At 44.8% G+C, this 19,796-nt stretch overlaps 1 protein-coding gene across 1 annotated transcript in view; it reads right to left on the bottom strand.

The window, feature by feature from the left end:
• SORL1 (sortilin related receptor 1) overlaps positions 1 to 19,796 on the bottom strand; it is a 5,131,225-nt gene that overhangs the window by 1,764,381 nt on the left and 3,347,048 nt on the right. Inside the window, exon 30 of the mRNA XM_044081038.1 lies at positions 10,764 to 10,898. Coding sequence (XP_043936973.1) covers positions 10,764 to 10,898 — 135 coding nt within the window. The remainder of the gene's footprint in view (positions 1 to 10,763; positions 10,899 to 19,796) is intronic.

The following is a 19,796-nucleotide window of genomic DNA, read 5'->3' as shown; positions in this document are numbered from 1 at the left end:
TGGCTCCCAGCCAAAAGTGCGTCTCCTGGATCACCTGTCCATCTTTATATGATAGTACGCATCCTGGAGATCTATTGAGCACATCCAATTGTCTTTCCCGATAAATGGGAAAATTGACTGCAGAGTTACCATCTGGAACTTTGACTTCTTCACTGATTTGTTTAGTTTGCTGAGATCTAGAATAGATCTCCAGTCCTCTGTCTTTTTTGGAACTAAAAAGAATCTGGAGTAAGTCCCGGATCCTATTGGGTCTGCAGAGATCTCTTGAATGACTCTTTTCTCTAGCAATGAGATAACCTCTTGTGTTGCCGGGTGTGACATCCAGTATGGACCAATTTTTTTTTTTTGTGGGGAGGTAGAAAAGGGTATGTAATAACCTCTGGATATTACAGTTTGTACCAACTGATCTCGGGAACTTTCTTGCCAGGCATCTGGGTACAGTGACAATTGACCCCCGACTGCCTCCAGAGAAAAGCAGATGGGCCATCCTTTAAGGAGCGCTGGAAGGGCCTGTCAGAGAACATATCTCTGTCACCCTGGTTTTGCGGACCCCCTCTGCAGCAAGGTCGGCGTCTTCCATTATAACTCCCCCCTCTGGCCCTGGGGGGAAAAGTCACCACGTGCATCAGGAAAAACCTTTCTGGGACTTGTGGAACCACATTTTTCCACCCTTTTGACCTTTGGGATAAGGTCTACATGGAGCAGAAAAACGGACTCCCATGGCAGGTAAGGTTTTCCTGTTCTGCTCGCACCTGTTTAAAGTATCTTTCACCTTTGGTCCAAAAAGGGATGAACCATCAAAGGGGGCGTTGGTGAAGGAAGACTTAAAAGGTTCAATAAAATTGCAAAGGCACATCCAGGAATGTCTCCTGACGGAAATTCCTGCTGCTACTGCTCTACTCGCTCCATCCGTCACATAAGAAATCAGTCTCATGGAGGAGTTTGCAATGGAAGTGAGGGTGGAGAGCTGCAAAGACACTATCTGTGGACCCCAAAGCTGCTGTATCCTGAAGGGAATCTCGTACCTCTTGTAGGAGATCCCTTTGAAGTCTCGTAAAATGGTTAAGGTACTTCAGTGACCGAAGGGTAAAGGGCATTGAAGAGAAGGTACGCTTTCCATATCTGTCCATAACCCTAGACTCTCTGTTAGGAGGCTGAACAGATGAAGAGGTCTCTGAGAGTTCCTTCTTGTTGGCTGCCGCCGCCACCATGGCATCTACAGGGACATTTTTCATCAAAACATCCTTATCCGAGGGGGCGATAATAAACCTGTTGGGCCTCCTCAAAACAGGCTCCACTGTATTAGGCGATGTCCAGGCCTTATGGGATATGAACCCCTAGCAGTTTGTCATAAAGGGGAGTCACCCAGGAGGTGGAAGGGCAAGACCGAAAAGCCTCCAGGTATACCAATTTGCCCTCCGAAGGGTTCATGGGCTGCCAGTCACCCCTATGCCTCAAGATTTCCAGGATGTTAGCAAAGGATACCTCATCAGAGGGGGACTCGGAGGACCCTTCAGACTCATCCAAGTCGGTATCAGAGGTGACAGACTCAGGGGAGTCTATGTGCTTCCTCTTGCACAGTCTCTTCCATGGGACCTCCTCGGAGGGGTACTCTGGGGAGGTTTCAGAAGAGACAACGCTACCAACAGGGGCTCCTTGAGGCTCCACGTCTCTACGCCTAGGGGGAGGTGGAGGTAAAGAGATCATCACTGGCAACTGGGAAGGACGAGAGACTGGATCCGATGGCAGGGCTGTCTGGGGTGACAGCACCTCCTCCATCAGCTCGAAAGCCTTTCCACCCTGCTCTGAAGTGGCCCTCTGCTCCGAAGCAAGAGAGGGTCGACTCTGAGGCAAGGCAGAAAACTCCAAAGTGGACGTGGGAGCTGAACTCAACCTAGCTGAGGCACCGAGAGGAAGAGTCGGGTCGGATGACAGTCCGCGCCGACTCTCCCTCCGGACCCGACTGGCGAGAGACGGCTCCCAGACCCCTCAACTTCTGATGGAGCCGAGGAAATTAGAGCAGTCGTTCCAACGGGGCTCTCGATGCTAACATTTCCACTACTATCGGATCCAAGCTCTTGGGCTCCGAAGTCACTGGGGAATCACAATGGGCCATTTAGGTACGGACAGTTCTGAGACCTTCGGGTCCAGAGATCAGATAAGCTCCCAGAGGAATGGGTGGATAAGGAAGGAGATCTGCCCCGGTCCAAAATGGGAGATCTCAAGATAGGTAAAACAGGCTCCAGTTCTGGGGAGTATCTTCTATTCGACGCTACTGCCCGCTCTGAGTATACTGTTGGAGCCGCACAAGTAATGGTTGTGTTGGAAAAGACGGCCCTTGGTTCCGATGTCGTAACCTTTTTAGGTCGCTCAGTCCACGAAGCCGAAGAAGCTGGTCTTTTGGTAGACTGTGTCTTAGTGGAAGAAGGGGAGGAAGATTTGGAGCTCTGTCCTTTGTCTATAGACTCCTGAAGGGCCCCTTTCATTAAACCCTTATCAATTAGTTTTCTCTTCCTTTCATGGAACACCCTCCTACTGGCATATACTAAGGTATGACAGGTAGTGCAGGGGTCCTATAAATGTCCCTCACCAAGGCAGTAGATGCAACTAGTATGGCTGTCTGTGATAGAGATTTTCTGGGTACATCTATCACATTTTTTAAACCCAGACTTTCAATGCTCTTTTTCTTTTCCTTTAGACATTATCCAAAGCTACAGACAAGTGCAACACTGCAAGCAGAAAACTACTTATAAGAAAGCATTTTTTTTTTGACAGAAGCAAAGAGGGAAGGGAGCGGCCCTCTATGTCAAATGGGCTGCGAGAGCCCTCTAACTTAAATGGTACTCTCTATGATTAGGACACGGGAAGAAAGAGAAACTTCTAATTTAAAGATTCTCAAGAAGGAAGAACACACTGAAGAAAAAGGGAGCGGGAGTGTGGCACTGTAACTCAAATGGGCCGCTAGAGCCCTCTAACTTAAACGGCGCTCTCTAAACTAGGAAAGGATAGAGACAAGACCTAATACAGACTCATTATAACTGTTAAAGTAGAAGAGAGATAAAAAAATCAAGGAAACAACACTGAAAAAAATATAAAATTAGTTTACTTAGCCAATGAGCCAGCCAGATAGCAACCTCGATGCTGGAGCAGCAAACAAGATCTGGGGATTTGCATCACAGCATCACGAGATAGGGGTCAGCATCGAGCCAGTGGAAGCTCTCTAGCTTTAGTATTCAGCTGAGTCAGATACAACCAACCAGCAAGAATTACAACGAGATAGGACAACATAAAGTACAGTTTTGTACCTACCATAAATGTAGATGTTTGAGTGTTCATACAGCTGCAGTCATTACAGATGGGTTATCCTGCCGTCAGGCGGGTCCTCCGTCGGCCGAATTCCAAAGTCTCGGTCCAGCGTCGGTTGTTGTTGCTTCTTCCCTGATGTCAGTGCGGCAGGGGTATAAAAGAGGCAGCCGATGCCATTTTCTTCAGTTTTTCTTGCCCCAGATGTCAGGTGCCCCCAGAAGGAAGGCAAAACATAATGTTATGCAAACATGCAATGTTGATAAATCAAAAACAGTAGTTGCAAGCAAATACACCATAAAAGAATACCCCAAAAAGGTTATATGATAAGGTGTTTGTCATAAGGCCTGTCCTAAGAGGGGATGGAGGAAGGGTAACCTGGACTGCAGCTGTATGAGCACTCGAACATCTACATTTATGGTAGGTACAAAACTGTACTATGTTCATCGTGCATACAGCTGCAGTCATTACAGATGGGTAGAATCCCAAAGCTAAGTAAGGGTGGTAGGCACTAAGTGGAACTAGGAGGGGCTAGGATGCCTGCAGGACTGCTGTGGCAAAGCCCGCTCTAGATTTTGAGTATAGTGGAAGGTGGTAGTGCTTGAAGAAAGTGTGCACTGAACTCCAGGTAGCTGCTTCCAAAATGTTCTTGGTAGGGACCCCCCTGAGGAAAGCTGCAGAGGTAGCTGTAGCCCTGGTGGAGTGGGATTTGATGTACACAGGCACAGATTTTCCATGAAATGAATAACAAAAGCATATGCAGTGGGCTATCCATTTTGAAATTGTCTATTTGGAAATAGCCTTTCCCTGAGCCCCTGTAGCATAGGACATAAAGAGCTGCTCAGATTTCCTGAATGACTTTGTTCTGTCCAAGTAATAACGAAGTTGTCTGTGAATGTCCAAGGAATGTAATAGTCTCGCCCCTTTGTTCTGTGGATTTGGATAAAAGGTAGGTAAATGAATAGTCTGATTCAAAGCTACACTGGATACTACCTTTGGCATGAAGGTAGGGTTGGTTCGTAAGGAAACTCTGTCCTGATGGAAAATGATGAATGGTTGCACAGCCATGAGGGCCTGTAGCTCTGAAACCCTGCGTGCTGAGGTAATAGACAGAAGGAAGGCTGTTTTCCATGACAAGTATTGTAGCTCTGTTGAAGAAGCTGGCTCAAAGGGAGGCAGGGTCAGCTTTTCCAATACGAAGTTGAGGTCTCAAGCTGGGACTGGTGGTTTCCGTGGGGGTTTTATATTTTTTGCCCCTCTGAGGAACTGCCTTAATAGAGGATGTGAGAATAAAGGAGGATCTGTATTGTATTGTGCAGAAATGGCTGAAGCGTGGATCTTGATGGAGGAGAAGGAAAGGCCACTGTTTAACATCTCAGCTAGGTATTATAAAATTTGAGGTATATTTATTACCCAAGGATTCTGGCCCCTTTCTTGATTCCAGGAACAAAATCGTTTCCATTTGGCGGAGTAGGCTTTTCTAGTAGAGGGTCTTCTGGCCTCCAAGATGACATCCTGCACCTCCTTGGAGAGGAGAGTCTGTTGGGAAATTAAGGTATTCTCCATGCAGCTAGATTCAGGGTTTTGAGCTGGCTGTGAAGGGTTTTGTAGTTGTGCTGGGACAACAGAAGAGGAACTAGAGGTAGGATCCATGGTGGTGAGTGTGTCAGGCTCTTTAGGAGAGGATACCAGTGCTGTCGTGGCCAGTCTGGAGCAATGAGAATCATTTTTGGCCTCTCTGCTCTGGCTTTTAATAGAACTTTGGTCAGTAGAGGAATAGGTGGGAAGGCATAGACTGTCAATGTTGTCCAATTGAAAGAGAGTGCGTCCACTTTCCAGGCCTGTGGATGATAGGTCCTTGAACAGAATTTTTCCAAATGGTAATTTCTGTGGGTAGCAAATAGATCTATGTCTGGCTGCCCCCATGCCTGAGTTATCTTTGAGAAGACTTGAGGATGCAACTTCCATTCGTGTGGGTCTGTCATATTTCTGCTTAAGTTGTCTGCCAGTGTGTTTTCCTTCCCTGGCAGGAATTGTGCCTGTAGTTGAATTTGTAATTCCAGTGCTGTGTTCCACAGGGTCATGGCTTGCCTGCACAGGGGGTATGAATGAGTTCCCCCCTGTTTGTTTATGTAGCACATGACTGTGGTGTTGTCTGTCCTTATTAATAGCTGGCCTGGATGGAGTAGGTCTTTGAAGGTCATAAGAGCATTTTGCACAGCTAGCATCTCCTTTTGGTTGATGTGTAGGTGCTTCTCTTTTTGGGACCATCTTCCCTGAATGCCCTGATCTGCCATGTGTGCTCCCCAGGCGTAGTCTGAGGCGTCCGTTGTGATGATTTGAGTTGCTTGAGGTAAACAGAAAGGGAGACCTGTGTTTCTTTGGCATGCTTGAGCCCACCACAAAAATTCCTTTTGAAGGCATAGAATGAGTGGTATAATTGTTTCCAAGCTGTGGCTGTGTTGAGACCATAAGTTTTTTAGGTACCATTGTAGTTTCCTCATATGCAGCTTTGCACATGGTATTAGTAGGATGCAAGATGCCATGAATCCCAGAGCCTGCAGGACTTTCCTTGCAGTTAGTCTGGTGAAAGTTGCCATTTTGTTGAAGTATTGAGACAGTTGCCCTTGCTTGTCTGGCGTGAGGTAGGCCATCTCGGTGGTTGTATTTAAGCTGGCACCCAGGAAAATTATCTGTTGAGAAGGTATTCGTTTTGATTTATTTTTGTTCACTGTGTATCCCAGGTAGTTTAACAGTTTTATTACAAACGCCAGATGCTGCAATAGAATGTCCTTGCTGTCCGCTTGGATCAGGCAGTCGTCCAGATATGGGTAGATTTGTATTCCTTGTTGTCTGCAGAAGGCAATTACTGATGCCAGGCATTTCGTAAACACTCTGGGCGCAGTAGATAAGCCAAAGGGCAATGCAGAGAATTGGTAATGGGTTGAACCTGCAAGAAATCTGAGGTATCTTCTGCAATCTTGCCTGATAGGGACATGCAGGTATGCCTCCTTGAGGTCCAACGTTACCAGCCAAGACTCCTTGCCCAGCATGGGAAGAAGCTGCTGTAACGTGAGCATCTTAAATTTTGGCACCTGTAGATATGTGTTTAGGATGGATAGGTCTAAGATGCGTTTCCAATCTTTGTCCTTCCTTGGTACCAGAAATAGTCTGGAATAAAAACCTTGCCCTTGTTCTTTTGCAGGTACCTCTTGAATTGCTTTCATATCCATGAGAGCAGAAATGTGTCTTTGTGCCTCTGCCCATTGATTTTGTGGCAGGTTTGGCAAGCCTCTCATTTTTGGAAGGGTCTGAAAGTGGAACCTGTAGCCTCTGTCTATAATGTCCAGAATCCATTTGTCTTTTGTAACAATGTGCCAGTTTTTTGAAAATAATGCCAGTTTTCCACCCAAATGTGCTGTCATTATAGCTTTGTTTGGCAGGCATAGGGGGAAGTCATTGTGTCTGTTTTCTAAATGACTGTGATCTATCTTCTCCACCTCTTGGAGTTGGTGCTTGCCACTGCCTAGCTCTGTAAGATCCTTGAGGTTGTCCTCTACCCCTTGGGCGTCTGTATCTGCCCCTTTGAGGTCTGTCCGCGGCTGGAAAGGACCAATTTTTTGAAGGCCAGTTTCTGCTGAAGCGTGGAGGTTGCACCTGCAAGAAATCTTTCACTGTTTGCATAGATTTCACTTTTTCCTCCATTTTCTTTAGTATCTCCTCAGCTTTAACACCAAACAATACATCTTTTTGAAGTGGTGCATATAATAACTTTGCTTTGACATGATCTGGTAAGGTTTGCTCTTTGAGCCAAGCATGCCTACGTATGACAGACCCCGTGACAGCAGCTCTACATGAGACCTCTAAAGCATCAAAACCACACTGCAAGGTATGTTTACCCACTTGCTCTGCTCCATGCAACAAATCCTGCAACTCTTTCAAATCTGGTTGTTCTGTTTGTGTCATTTTGCTTTTCAGCTGAGATAACAAAAACTGTTGGTACTTTAACATATGAAATTGACAGTTTAATGCCCTCATGGTTAAAGTGGCAGATGTATACACCTTTTCCCCCCACCTTTCTAATGCTCTGGAATCTCTCTCTGAAGGTAAAGGTTTTTTAGCAGTAGAGGCCTTTATTCTCTTGGGACCCTGTGAAATTGTTTCTGGGTCAGCAGTATGGCTTTTATAAAGGAACTGGTGAGAATCAGGAACCCGGTAATACCTGTCTGGTTTAACAGGGGCTGGAGGTAAAGAATCTGGATTAAGACTGCCTTCTGCGTACACATCATCCAAAATATCTAAAACAGGAGGGATAGCCAGGGGCCTATGCTGGGGGAGCAGTAAAAATTATGAACAACAACCAAAACTGAGAAAAACACACTTTATAATAGCAAAGCTTTCGGATAAAATCCTTCCTCAATACTAATACAAACAAATCTAAAAAACAAATGGTTTAAATACAGGTCACTGAAGTCACATGACCAGCAGTCCAAAAATCATGTGACTACAAGTATATAAAACAAATCATTAAAATTAGAAAAATTAGAAAAAACATTAAAAAAACATAACATTATCGCAACCTAGTATGTTGCAATTTAACAAGAACAGGTTTCAAGGTAATCATATTATTTAAACCTGGAAAATGGTCAGAGTTCAACCTAAGAATCCATTCATACTCTTTTAATTCAAGTAAATTACCACTATCACCACCTCTGGCAGGAGGTCGTATTACATCAATAACTCTAAAGGAGAATCTATGCTCAATACCTGAATCAACTATGTGCTTATACAAGGCATTACTGTCAATGGCCCTTCTAATCTCCGATTTGTGTTCAATGATGCATTCTTTTAGCTTTCTAGTGGTCTTACCCACATAGAATGCAGTACATTTCACACAATTAGCCAAGTACACCACATTAGATGTAACACAAGTGGTAGAAAAATTAAACTGATAAACTTTACCACTAATAGGATGTTTGAACTTATCACTACAACCAACCACAATATCAGAACAGCAGGAACAATTCAAACAACCATACGTGCTGGGCTTAGTGGTAAAAGTCCTCTCTACAGGCCTGAAAAAATCTTTCTAACATAACATATTCTTCAAGGACTTCATATTTCTATATGAGAAAAAAGGCCCGTCACCAAGAATGTCTTTAATCTCACTAGAGGCCATTAGTACAACCCAATTCCTCTGTATTATTTGTTTTACAAAACAAGTCAAGGTATTATAACTAGTAAGATACCTAGTGCATACTTCTGAACATTCTAGGTTAACAGAACCAACATCATCCCCAAGAAAAATCGGCTTCAATATTGTCTTCCTATTAACTAAAACTTTATTTTTTAAATTTAAAACTAGTTTAGAATCATAACCACTATCTAGAAACTCTTTGGACATCTCATCCAACTGTAAAATAAATGTAGCATCATCAGTATTTAATCTACTAACTCTATTAAACTGTGAAGTAACAATCCCCTTAAAGACATGTGGGGCATGCATGCTGGAATAATTAATGTATCTATCAGAGTTTATCTCCTTTTTGTGAATACTGGTATGGATAGAACCCTCACGCAGTTGTATCTTAACATCCAAGAAATTAATCTCACTATCAGAGGCATCCATCTTAAATTTCAAGAAACTGGTGGTTGCATTTAAATAATGAACAAATCTGGTTGTTCTGTTTGTGTCATTTTGCTTTTCAGCTGAGATAACAAAAACTGTTGGTACTTTAACATATGAAATTGACAGTTTAATGCCCTCATGGTTAAAGTGGCAGATGTATACACCTTTTTCCCCCACCTTTCTAATGCTCTGGAATCTCTCTCTGAAGGTAAAGGGTTTTTAGCAGTAGAGGCCTTTATTCCCTTGGGACCCTGTGAAATTGTTTCTGGGTCAGCAGTATGGCTTTTATAAAGGAACTGGTGAGAATCAGGAACCCGGTAATACCTGTCTGGTTTAACAGGGGCTGGAGGTAAAGAATCTGGATTAAGACTGCCTTCTGCGTACACATCATCCAAAATATCTAAAACAGGAGGGATAGCCAGGGGCCTATGCTGGGGGAGCAGTAAAAATTCCCTGAGCCTTTTCTTGGAATCTGAGTAATCTTGGCCTTCCCAGTGGAAGTGCTCCCTCAATGTATGCAGGGTTTCCCCAAAAGAGTAGTCCTCAGGGGGGGAGACAGAGGGAATAGACTCCTCAGCATCAGAGTCTTCAAAAGGGGAATAAGCATAATCCTGGTCCTCAGAATGGTCTGAGGTAATAGAAGCCTGGTCTGAGGAAGGGTAGTCTTCCTCCAGTCTGGGTCTTTTGTCAGAGGGGGGTTGAGAACCCCTGATGAGAGTTATCAAATCCTCAGCCATTTTAAGCATCTGTTTTTTAGGCATGGGGCCTTGAGAGGAGGTCTGAGGACCCTGTTTTTTAGTTTTCATGGCAGCTTTAGATTTAGTGAGGGATTTAATAGAGAAGTTGGTAGGCCTAAAGACGCCTTCAGAAATGGTAGGCCTCACTAAATTTTCAGTTTCCCCGCCAAGAGTGGCGTCGGTATCTACAGTGGGAATGGAGACCGAGGAGCCTGCGACCTCGGGTACTGAAGTCACCGGTAAAATAGTTTCATCAGTAGTCAGGGGCTGCGTAGGCACCTCGCGGAGAACCGGTAGTCGGCCTAAGCGTGGTCTCAGTACTCAGTGCAGACCTCGGATGTCGGTCCTTGTCTTTGCGTCTTTTGCTTAAAACTGGCGTCGGTGTATCCGATGACATGATATAATTACATTTTTTGCCAAAATAATGAAGGGCAAACTCCGCCCGGCGCTTAATAGTGCGCTTGTTGAACCTAGCACAAAAACGGCAGGCCGAGACGTCGTGGTCTGGCCCTAAAGCAAGGTATACAGAAAGAGTGAAAATCCTTATGCGGTATTTGCTTCCCACAAGAAATGCAATTATTAACTTTGTCTGACATCGGTCTGAGGCAAGAAAAGTTTCCTCAACGGGGTACTTAGCTTTAAAGAAGACTTCAGCTGAAATACTTTCGTAAATCTCAGGAGCTGGCCGACTGGCACTTGCGAACTGCTTCTGCTTCGGGCACCGCGCGGCAAGAAAGACAGAAGAAAATGGCGTCGGCTGCCTCTTTTATACCCCTGCTGCACTGACGTCAGGGAAGAAGCGACAACAACCAACGCCGGACCTAGACTTTGGAATTCGGCCGACCGAGGACCCGCCTGACGGCAGGATAACCCATCTGTAATGACTGCAGCTGTATGCACGATGAACATCATCAAAAATTAACATACAAAAAATATATACATACAGAATTTCTTGTCAAATTATATACAGGTACTGTAGCATAAAATGTAACTAATTAAAAATACTACGTAAACAAGAACACTGCTGCATACAACAAAGTCTTGACCTTTATAAACAAGAATGTTAAAAGAAATATGTATGTAAAAGCACGCACCACCACAATCCAGTTCATCAGACCAGTCCCTGCAGTCATTCTCCCCATCACACTTCCACCAATTTGGAATGCAGTGACCATTTTTACATTTAAATGGAAAATACCGGGAACATTCTTGAACATCAGTTGGTCTATCTGGAAAGAAAAAGAAAAAAGGAACAAAATGCAATTTTAGTTTTATCAAACTTCTGACCAAAATGTAATGCACTGTGAAGTTGTTGTCAATATATTACAACAACAAAAAATTAATAACCAAAACTTTCTTACTGTATTGGTTGATACAAAGGACAACCTTCTTTAATGGATTTTTAATTGGACTCAACTTCATTAATCCCCAATTAGTAAACAACCTGAAAGATCTGCAAATGGATTAGTCCCACCTGATGCGCACCACGAGCCAAGACACAGGTACATAAGTGCACATTTCCCAAGTCACTACATCAAGGCTGTCGTCACTAACAATCGCATTCTTGCACATAAAAAATAAGGATTTGCCACTTACATTATTAATAAGAAGTTATGTCTTACCATAATGTTCCATGTTAGTTGTCTTCTCACCTTCTTTCTTGCTGGATGGGTTCGGAGCCGATCCTCGGCTCCGACTCGGCCAATACTATAGCTCGAGAGCTATTTTTACTGGCTCGAGGCAGCCCTATATCCCACAATACCATGCGCTAACTCCCCAGATCTCGTTTGGAAGCTAAGACATAGTATAAGTAATAATATTATAATAATAATATTATAATCCTCTTTTACGAGAATAGATTACCTGCTAGTAACACTAAGGATACAAGGAACAAAATGCAACATATTGTATCTCCAGAAATGGAAGGACTCAGAACCTCGAGTCTATCCAAGCTAGAGGGCAGGAGGGAGGGACGCAAGAAAGAAGGCGAGAAGAAGACAACTAACATGGAACGTTATGGTAAGACATAACTTCTTAATGTTAAGTTGTCATTCTCGCCTTCATTCTTGCTGGATGGGACAGCGTCCCTAGCATCTTAGTCCTGGGTAGCTCAATGAAACAGACTCCTGAGTACAGTGGAACCAAAATCAGCTATATTTCTGGAGGCTAAATCAAGCTTGTAATGGGCAATAAAGGTATGTTTGGAAGCCCATGTAGCTGCTGCACAAAAGGCATCTAGTGGTAACCTTGCTTGAAACGCAGTTGAAGTTGATAGTGCCCTGGTTGAATGAGCCTTAGGACTAGAGGGAAGTTGCCTGTGTCTCAACTCATAGACCAAGGTATTAATAGATGTCAGCCATCTGGAAAGAGTAACCTTCGATACCGGAAGCCCTTTCTTGCCTGCAGCATAAGAGAGAAAGAGCTGGTCTGACTTTCTGAATTGTTTTGTCCTGTCTAGGTAATACCGTAATTGGCGATGAACATCTAATGAATGTAATTTTTGTTCAGCCCTGTTGGTATAGTCTGGAAAAAAGACAGGTAAATCAATGGAGTGGTTTAGATTTGCTTCCGATAACACTTTTGGTAGGAAGGAAGGGTTTGTTCTGAGAGTTACCCTGTCTTTATGACAAACCAAATAAGGAGGACGGACAGACAAGGCTTGAAGTTCCGATACCCTTTTGGCAGATGTTATAGCTACCAAAAACAGTGTTTTCCAAGAAAGACGTTTGAGGGAGCAAGAAGCTGCAGGTTCAAAAGGGGGCAGAATTAGTGAAGTTAGAACTAAATTCAAATCCCATTGTGGGGTTGGATCTTTGACTGGAGGTCTGAGCAAAAAGATGCCCTTGAGAAAGGCTTTACAGAGTTTGTGGGACATAATATTTGCTTCTGAGAGTCCAACATGAAAATTAGCAATGGCCACTAATTGTACCCTGATAGTGGCCGATGATGACCCTGAATGAAAAAGCTCTGCCAGAAAGTCCAGAACCTCATGAATAGGTGCATGGAAAGGATCTAAGGACCTAGTTTGTGCCCAGTGTGAAAAACGCTTCCATTTACTCGCATAAGTCTTCCTAGTATTGGACTTATGGGAGGCCAGAATGATATCACGAACAGGAGGAGAAATAAGGGGAAGCCTGGCTATGGCTGGAAGTGGAGCAACCAAGCTGTGAGGTTGATGGAATGTAGAGACTGATGCAGCTTGCCCGTGAGGTGGGTCAACAGATCCGGAAGGGGTTCCAGATGCCAAGGCTGTTCCAGTAGGTATTTGTGCAGGAACGGGAACCAAACTTGTCGAGGCCAAAATGGGGCAATGAGGATCATTTTGGATCTCAATGCGGTTGCTTTCTGAATTAATTGCAGGATCAACGGAAAAGGAGGAAAGGCATAAAGAAGACCCCGGGGCCAAACGTGAACAAGAGCGTCTCTGAGGGGTTGGCCTGGCAGAGGAAAAAGTGTGAAGAAGTCGAGGCACTTGCTGTTTTGGGGAGTTGCGAAAAGGTTGCAGCAAGGCTGGCCCCACTTCCAAAAAATTCCGTCTGCTACCGCTTGATTTAGAGACCACTCGTGAGGCATGAGGACAGTTCTGCTCAATCTGTCTGCTATGACGTTGGACTTCCCGGGGATGTGCGTTGCTATCAGAAACCGTTGAGATGAAATCGCCCATTGCCAAAGTCTGAGTGCTTCTCGACAGAGGGGATAGGACCTTGTTCCGCCCTGCTTGTTTATGTACCACACCACAGACATATCGTCCATTTGAATTGCTATAGTCCCCGTGGAAAGAGAGCTCTGAAGGGCTTGCAACGTCAAAAGCACCGCCCTCATCTCCAGGACATTTATGTGCAGGTGGCATTCTGACTGTTGCCAAGTGCCCTGGACAGTCCTGCCCTGATAATGCCCCCCCTCCCCCACCCGATCAGGGAGGCATCCGTTGTGACAGTGGCAACTGGAGGGGGGAGAACAAAGGGTCTGCCCTGAAAAAGCTGAGGGGAAACCATCCACCAGGAGAGATGTTTCTTACAAGATCGGGTTATCAAAATGTTGTGGGTCATTGGTAGCTGTTGAAAGGACCACTGAGAAAACAGCATCCACTGAAGGAGCCTCATGTGGAAGCGAGCTAATGGAAGTAGAAGAATCGCCACCGCCATGAGGCCCAACACTTTCAATACTAGCTTGACCTGAACTTTGTTGGGCTGAAACAGGGGCTGAACATTTCGCCTTATGTCTGTCACTCTGAGGTGGTAATGTTGCAGACATTTCTGTGGTGTTTAATACGGTGCCTATAAAGTTTATACATTGACAAGGCGACAAGGAGGACTTTGCAAAATTTATAAAAATGCCCAGACTGTTGCAAAGTTGAATAGTGTAATCCCTGGCCATTATGAGATCCTGTTTGGTGATAGTGGAAATGAGCCAGTTGTCTAAGTATGGAAACACCTGGAATCCTTTCCGTCTCAGGTGAGCCGTGACCACTGCCAAACATTTGGTGAACACCTGGGGGGCTGTGGTGAGACCAAAGGGCAGGGCCCTGAATTGAAAATGACTGACTCCCAGCCGGAAGCGGAGAAACCTCCTGGAGCGCCTGTGTATCTTTATATGGTAGTACGTGTCCTGGAGGTTTAACGAGCACATCCAGTTGTCTCTGCCCAAAAAGGGTAGAATGGACTGAAGTGTTACCATCCGAAATTTTGTCTTTAGTACAGAGTTGTTTAACCTGCTGTGGTCTAAAATGGGTCTCCATTCTCCTGTCTTTTTTGGTACCAAAAAGAATCTGGAGTAAATTCCGGATCCTAGCTGATCTGCTGGGACTGCCTGGATGACTCCTTTTTCTAACAGCTTTTTTATTTCTAACTGAGCCTGACCCCTTTGTGCGGGTGGTATGTCTGGTGGGGTTTTGGCGGTTGTACCGGAGGGAAAGTGAAAGGGATTTTGTAACCCTCGGATATGATCTTCTGTACCCATGTGTCTTGGGAGAGGGCTTGCCAGGCTTCTGGGTACAGAGATAATCTTCCCCCGACTGCATCCGAAGGCGGACAGTCGGGCAGCTTCTCAGGGATGCTGAAAGGGTTGGTCAGGAAAAGATTCCCTAGAGCCCTGGTTCTGAGGACCCCCTCTGCCCCTGGGGCGGCGTCTGTTATTATTTCCCCCTCTGCCTCTAGGGGGAAGTTCACCATGTGCGGCAGGCGCGACTCCCTGAGGTTTGCGGAACCACATCTTTCCTCCCTTCTGTCCCTTAGGATAAGGTCTAGAAGGCGTGGAAAAACGGACTCCCACGGCAGAGAGAGTCTTATCATCTTGCTCGCATCTGGTGAGGTTATTCTTCACCTGAGGTCCGAACAATTCCGAACCGTCAAAGGGGGTGTTGGTGAAGGACGCCTTGAAGGGATCGGCAAAGTTACAGAATCGCATCCAAGCGTGACGTCTCAACGCAACGCCTGTGCCAGCGGCCCTACTCACTCCATCGGCTGCATAAGAGATAAGCCGCATGGAGGAGTTAGAAATGGAGTTCAGGGTAGCCAGCTGAGAGTTTATTTTGTCCTTAAACCCCGCAGCAGAAGGATCCTGTACCGTTTCACCCAGCTCTTTGAGCAAGTCTCTCTGAAGGCGGGTGAAATGACATAAATAGTTCAGCGATCGCATAGAAAAGGTCGCTGAAGCAAAGGTCCGCTTGCCATACCTGTCCATGATCCTGGATTCTTTCTTAGGAGGATGAACAGATACAGAAGGATCAGCCAATTCCATCTTAGTGGCTGCTGCTACCACCATAGCATGAACTGAAACACCTTTGGTGAGAAAGGATTTGTCATCTGGTGCAGAAATAAATTTAGAAGGCCTCCTAGGGGTAGGTTCCATTGAATCAGGAGCTGCCCACGCCTTTCTAGCCACTACCTCCATTAGTGGGTCGAAAGGGGGAGACACCCAGGAGGTGGAAGGGCGAGATCCAAAGGCGTCAAGGTAAACCAACTCGTCCTCGGAAGGTTTGAGAGTGGACCAATTTCCCCTCTGTCTTAGGATTTCCAGGATGTCTGAAAAGGAGACATCCTCAGAGGGGGATCTGGGGTAACCTTCCGACTCATCCAAGTCGTTGTCCGACATGACAGACTCGGGGGAGTCTATGTGCTTCCTCTTGCACTTTCTTTTCCTAGGGGGTTCCCCTGAAACTTCAGGGGAGCCCTCGGAAGAGGAGGAGACACCCAAGGTGGGTACCCTATGCTTTGTATCTCTGCTGTCAGGTGTAAGAGGATGGCCAGAGACTGTAACATGCACTACAGAGGGTGGAGCCACAGAACTTAACCTTGGAGTGGACACTGGGTCCAGCACACTCCTCATCACCTCGAAGGCTCCCCTATCAGATACCAAAGGTAGCACCGGCTCCGAAGAGACCGGAACCGCCCCCAGAACCAACAGAGAAGGCTCCGAGAATGATGTCGGGGCCGAACTAACCAGAGCCGAAGCTCCGAGAGGGAGAGCGGGGTTGGACACAGGTCCGATGCCACTCGCCCCCTTGGAGCAGACAATGGAGTCTCGGCGCCCGGACCTCTCCACGGATGGAACCAATGAAGAGGTCGGAGCCGATGACACCAGAGCCGAAGGAGGAAGTATCGGCTCCGACGTGGGCAAGGTCATGGTTCCGACAAACTCCGGCTCCGAGCTCGAGAGAGGAGTCGGAGGAGGAATGGATAGCTGTATCGAAGGAGCCACAGTCTGGTGAGATGGGCTCTGGAGCATTTGGGCCAGCGCCTGAGATTTTATGAGTCTACTGACCACCCTCTCAATGTTGTGGTTGGAGAGCCTGGATGACCTAGATGAATGAGTCCTATGACTCCGCTCCGATAGGAGAGGGGACCTCGGAGCCGATCTGACGGACTCTAGCGAAGGGGACCTAGAGCGCTTGCGCGCTGGGGTCGGCTCCGATGATGGTTTCAGAGCAGAAACCACTTTGCTCGCCTCGGAGCCAGCCGGAACCAAGGTTGGAGCCGTCTCGATAACGCCAGTCCTCAGCTCAGAAGCTGGAGCCGAGGGTTTGGCGGTTTTTGACGACTTCCCCGAGCCAGACTTGGACGGGGACTCATCAGGCTTTAACAAGCCCCTTAGGATGAGCTTGTTACGTCTTTCCTGCAGGACTCTTTAACTAAATCTGTGACAAACGGAACAAGAGTCCTGCAGGTGTAAAGGCCCCAAGCAATACACACAAGAAGTGTGACCGTCTGTCACAGACATTTTCTGACAGCACGAGTCACACTTCTTGAATCCCGAAACCTTAGGGTCCTTTGACATCCTGACAAAAAATAAAAAGGAACACAGTCAGTCCACACACACACACTTATTTAAGTTAAGGAGAACTGACTAAAAACCCACACACACACTGAAAGGGGTGGGGGAAATCTAAGGAAAAGCCCGTAGGCCTAAGATAAAAAACTAACTAAAGAAAGGGAAAAAGGGCTACCGAAAAGGGTAAGGCAGTTAGAAGGGACCTAAAGAAGGGTAACTAACTGGAAAAAAACTACTGAGACTGAATATATATCTGAAAAAGCACTTACTGACCAGAGCCGGTAAAAACAGACTACCTCGCAGCGAAGCGGCAAACGAGATCTGGGGAGTTAGCGCATGGTATTGTGGGATATAGGGCTGCCTCGAGCCGGTAAAAATAGCTCTTGAGCTATAGTACAGGCCGAGTCGGAGCCGAGGATCGGCTCCGAACACATCCAGCAAGAATAAAGGTGAGAATGAAAACTTAACATCAAATATTACTTAAGTACATACCTACCTGAGTTACTGAAGCCCAAAAGCCAAGGCTAGTAAAGAGACCAGGGATATTTATCAGAGTGAGTCATTCCTAAACCATTAGAGATCTCCTCACAAATCAACTGATATGTTAGGAACTCGTCTGTTATATCTAGCATCAAAGATGTTTCTTGATGGTTCCTTGGATAAGGTGAATCCAAGAAGTATTCACCAAGATGGGAGAAGCCAGGAACTACACAAGTACAGTGCTTAGAAAGAAGAATTCTGCAGCAATGATTTAAAAAATAAGCCCAAACTTCTGCCATTACAGCTGAGAAAATAGTGACTGATGAAGGTGCACTCGGAAGACCAATAAGCAGAGATGCAAATTTGTGCAATGCAGACATTCTTGAAGTAAACACAACAGTGGATTATACTGCTCTGGGGAGGTGGTCATGAATGAATTAGAAAACTGTGAGTAAATAAAAAAATAAGTAAATAAATAAATAAAAGTGCTGTAGGACTGGTCAGGGATGGAGTAATTAAGACTGTGGACAAAGGTGTGAGAAGACCTGTGCACACTTGCCATCTCATCAGGGAGACCCTTGCAGTTTCACACTTAGGAGTGGCCAAGAATGGGAATTGCAGAGACTGAGACTACAGGGGGAGGTAGAGCCTGAAATCAGTGGCAAAAGCATAAAAAGAAAAAAAAAACACTGCTATGAGTTAGCACTGCAACAAAAGTGAAAAACATGAACAACAAAAGGCTTTAGAGATTTATCAGTATAAATAGTACATCCAAGCAATTAATTCACCATCACATACTCTAAAGGATCTCCTTGCCTGTCTGATGGGGCTGTTATCTATGTTTGCATAGATTTCACTTTTTCCTCCATTTTCTTTAGTATCTCCTCAGCTTTAACACTTTCTTAAATATTCAAATGCAACTCTCCCAAGGATATACAAATGAGCCGAGCATGTGAATCTGAGCAAGCTTGGGCAAGAAACAGCCTTAATAAATATGTCATGTTGTGTAACAATAAACGTTGTTTCAGTCTAGGTCAGAAAATCCTTACTGCTCTTCTAATACTAAATCCAACTACAGCATGAAGAAAATGGCTTTGTTATGAATCATTATGGGGCATGTGTGACATGCAGATAGTGTAGTAGAACAGTGCTGTCCTGGCAATAGGAGTAGTATTGTCACTTATTCCTTCTGTTATTAGGGATATATGACTGGAACTGCTATGTCCTGGCATGCATGTCATAGTGTACAAAGGCTGATCTATGTACAGTTAAGTGGTTGTTGAGTATGGTGAAAGGATGTAGCCATCGTAACAATTTTCCTTTGATGACTGAAAACATAGGAAAGTTGGAAGCATCTGAGAAACACTTTCTTCATACCTTGCTGGCTATCCAAGATGGGTAGTTGAAGTGATATTCTGGTTGAAAACAGAGAAATGATATGTACTAGTAATAAGTGTAAAAAAGATGAAGTCTGAGGGTTCAAGCAAGGAGTCTGAGTATTCTGAGACATTATGTACTGTGAAATGAGAATACCAGTCATGACAATTGTGTTTTACTGAGTGAAAAGGATAATGACATTTGATGTATTCAAAAAACATACAGAATACTCCAATAGATGGACCAGGTGACATTTTGGGTGAAGCAGGAGTATGATGTAAACTGGTATGGAATGTAAATAGATCATGTTTGAGTAGACAAAAGATTACCACATGAATGAGAAGCTGTGGTATTATTTACTATGAGGTTGCCCTTTGGGCTAAGCTCTAAAGAAGTAAAGAAAAAAATAAAACAATAACAGACACTGATATGAATGTTATAATGCCGGCTAAAGAAGGTAAACAGGCTAAGAAATGTTATATCTTAAGGGAGGGAATGGCCAGGGGTGTTACTGGTAATTTAAGTCACTGTTGTTATGGTAAAATACACCAATCAAGAAAAGTACAAGAAACAACACCAATAGTGAAAGCGTTTACAGAAAATGACCATGAAAGTTGTATAAATTGTTACACTGTGTCAAGTGTGCAGGGCACAGAAAAATAACTACAGATTTTGCTGCTGGGGTGGTTGTGAATTTTTATTGGAAGAATGATAAATCCAGCTTTGATCCTGATGTGCAAAATATAAAAGTGAGAATAAAAAACTTACACATTACCATTATCCAACGGGTCTATTTTAAATTACTGAAAGTTGAATTCAGCGAACGGTATTTCCATCGAAAATAACGTTCAGCAAATTCTGAATATTGCGATTGCAGTACAATGAAGATTGGAAAATTTGCCCTTTCCTTACTGTAGTGTGATCTTGGAGTTGGTATATATAATTAGCAGGGGGTGTGGGGGCACAGCTCCCCACAAGAGTGAATTCGCTGAACGGTATTT

The sequence above is a fragment of the Protopterus annectens genome, chromosome 8.part0 (assembly GCF_019279795.1).
Source record: "Protopterus annectens isolate FY-2018-M chromosome 8.part0, PAN1.0, whole genome shotgun sequence".
NCBI classification, from domain to species: domain Eukaryota; kingdom Metazoa; phylum Chordata; order Ceratodontiformes; family Protopteridae; genus Protopterus; species Protopterus annectens.
This window is presented reverse-complemented; position numbering and strand designations above follow the sequence as displayed.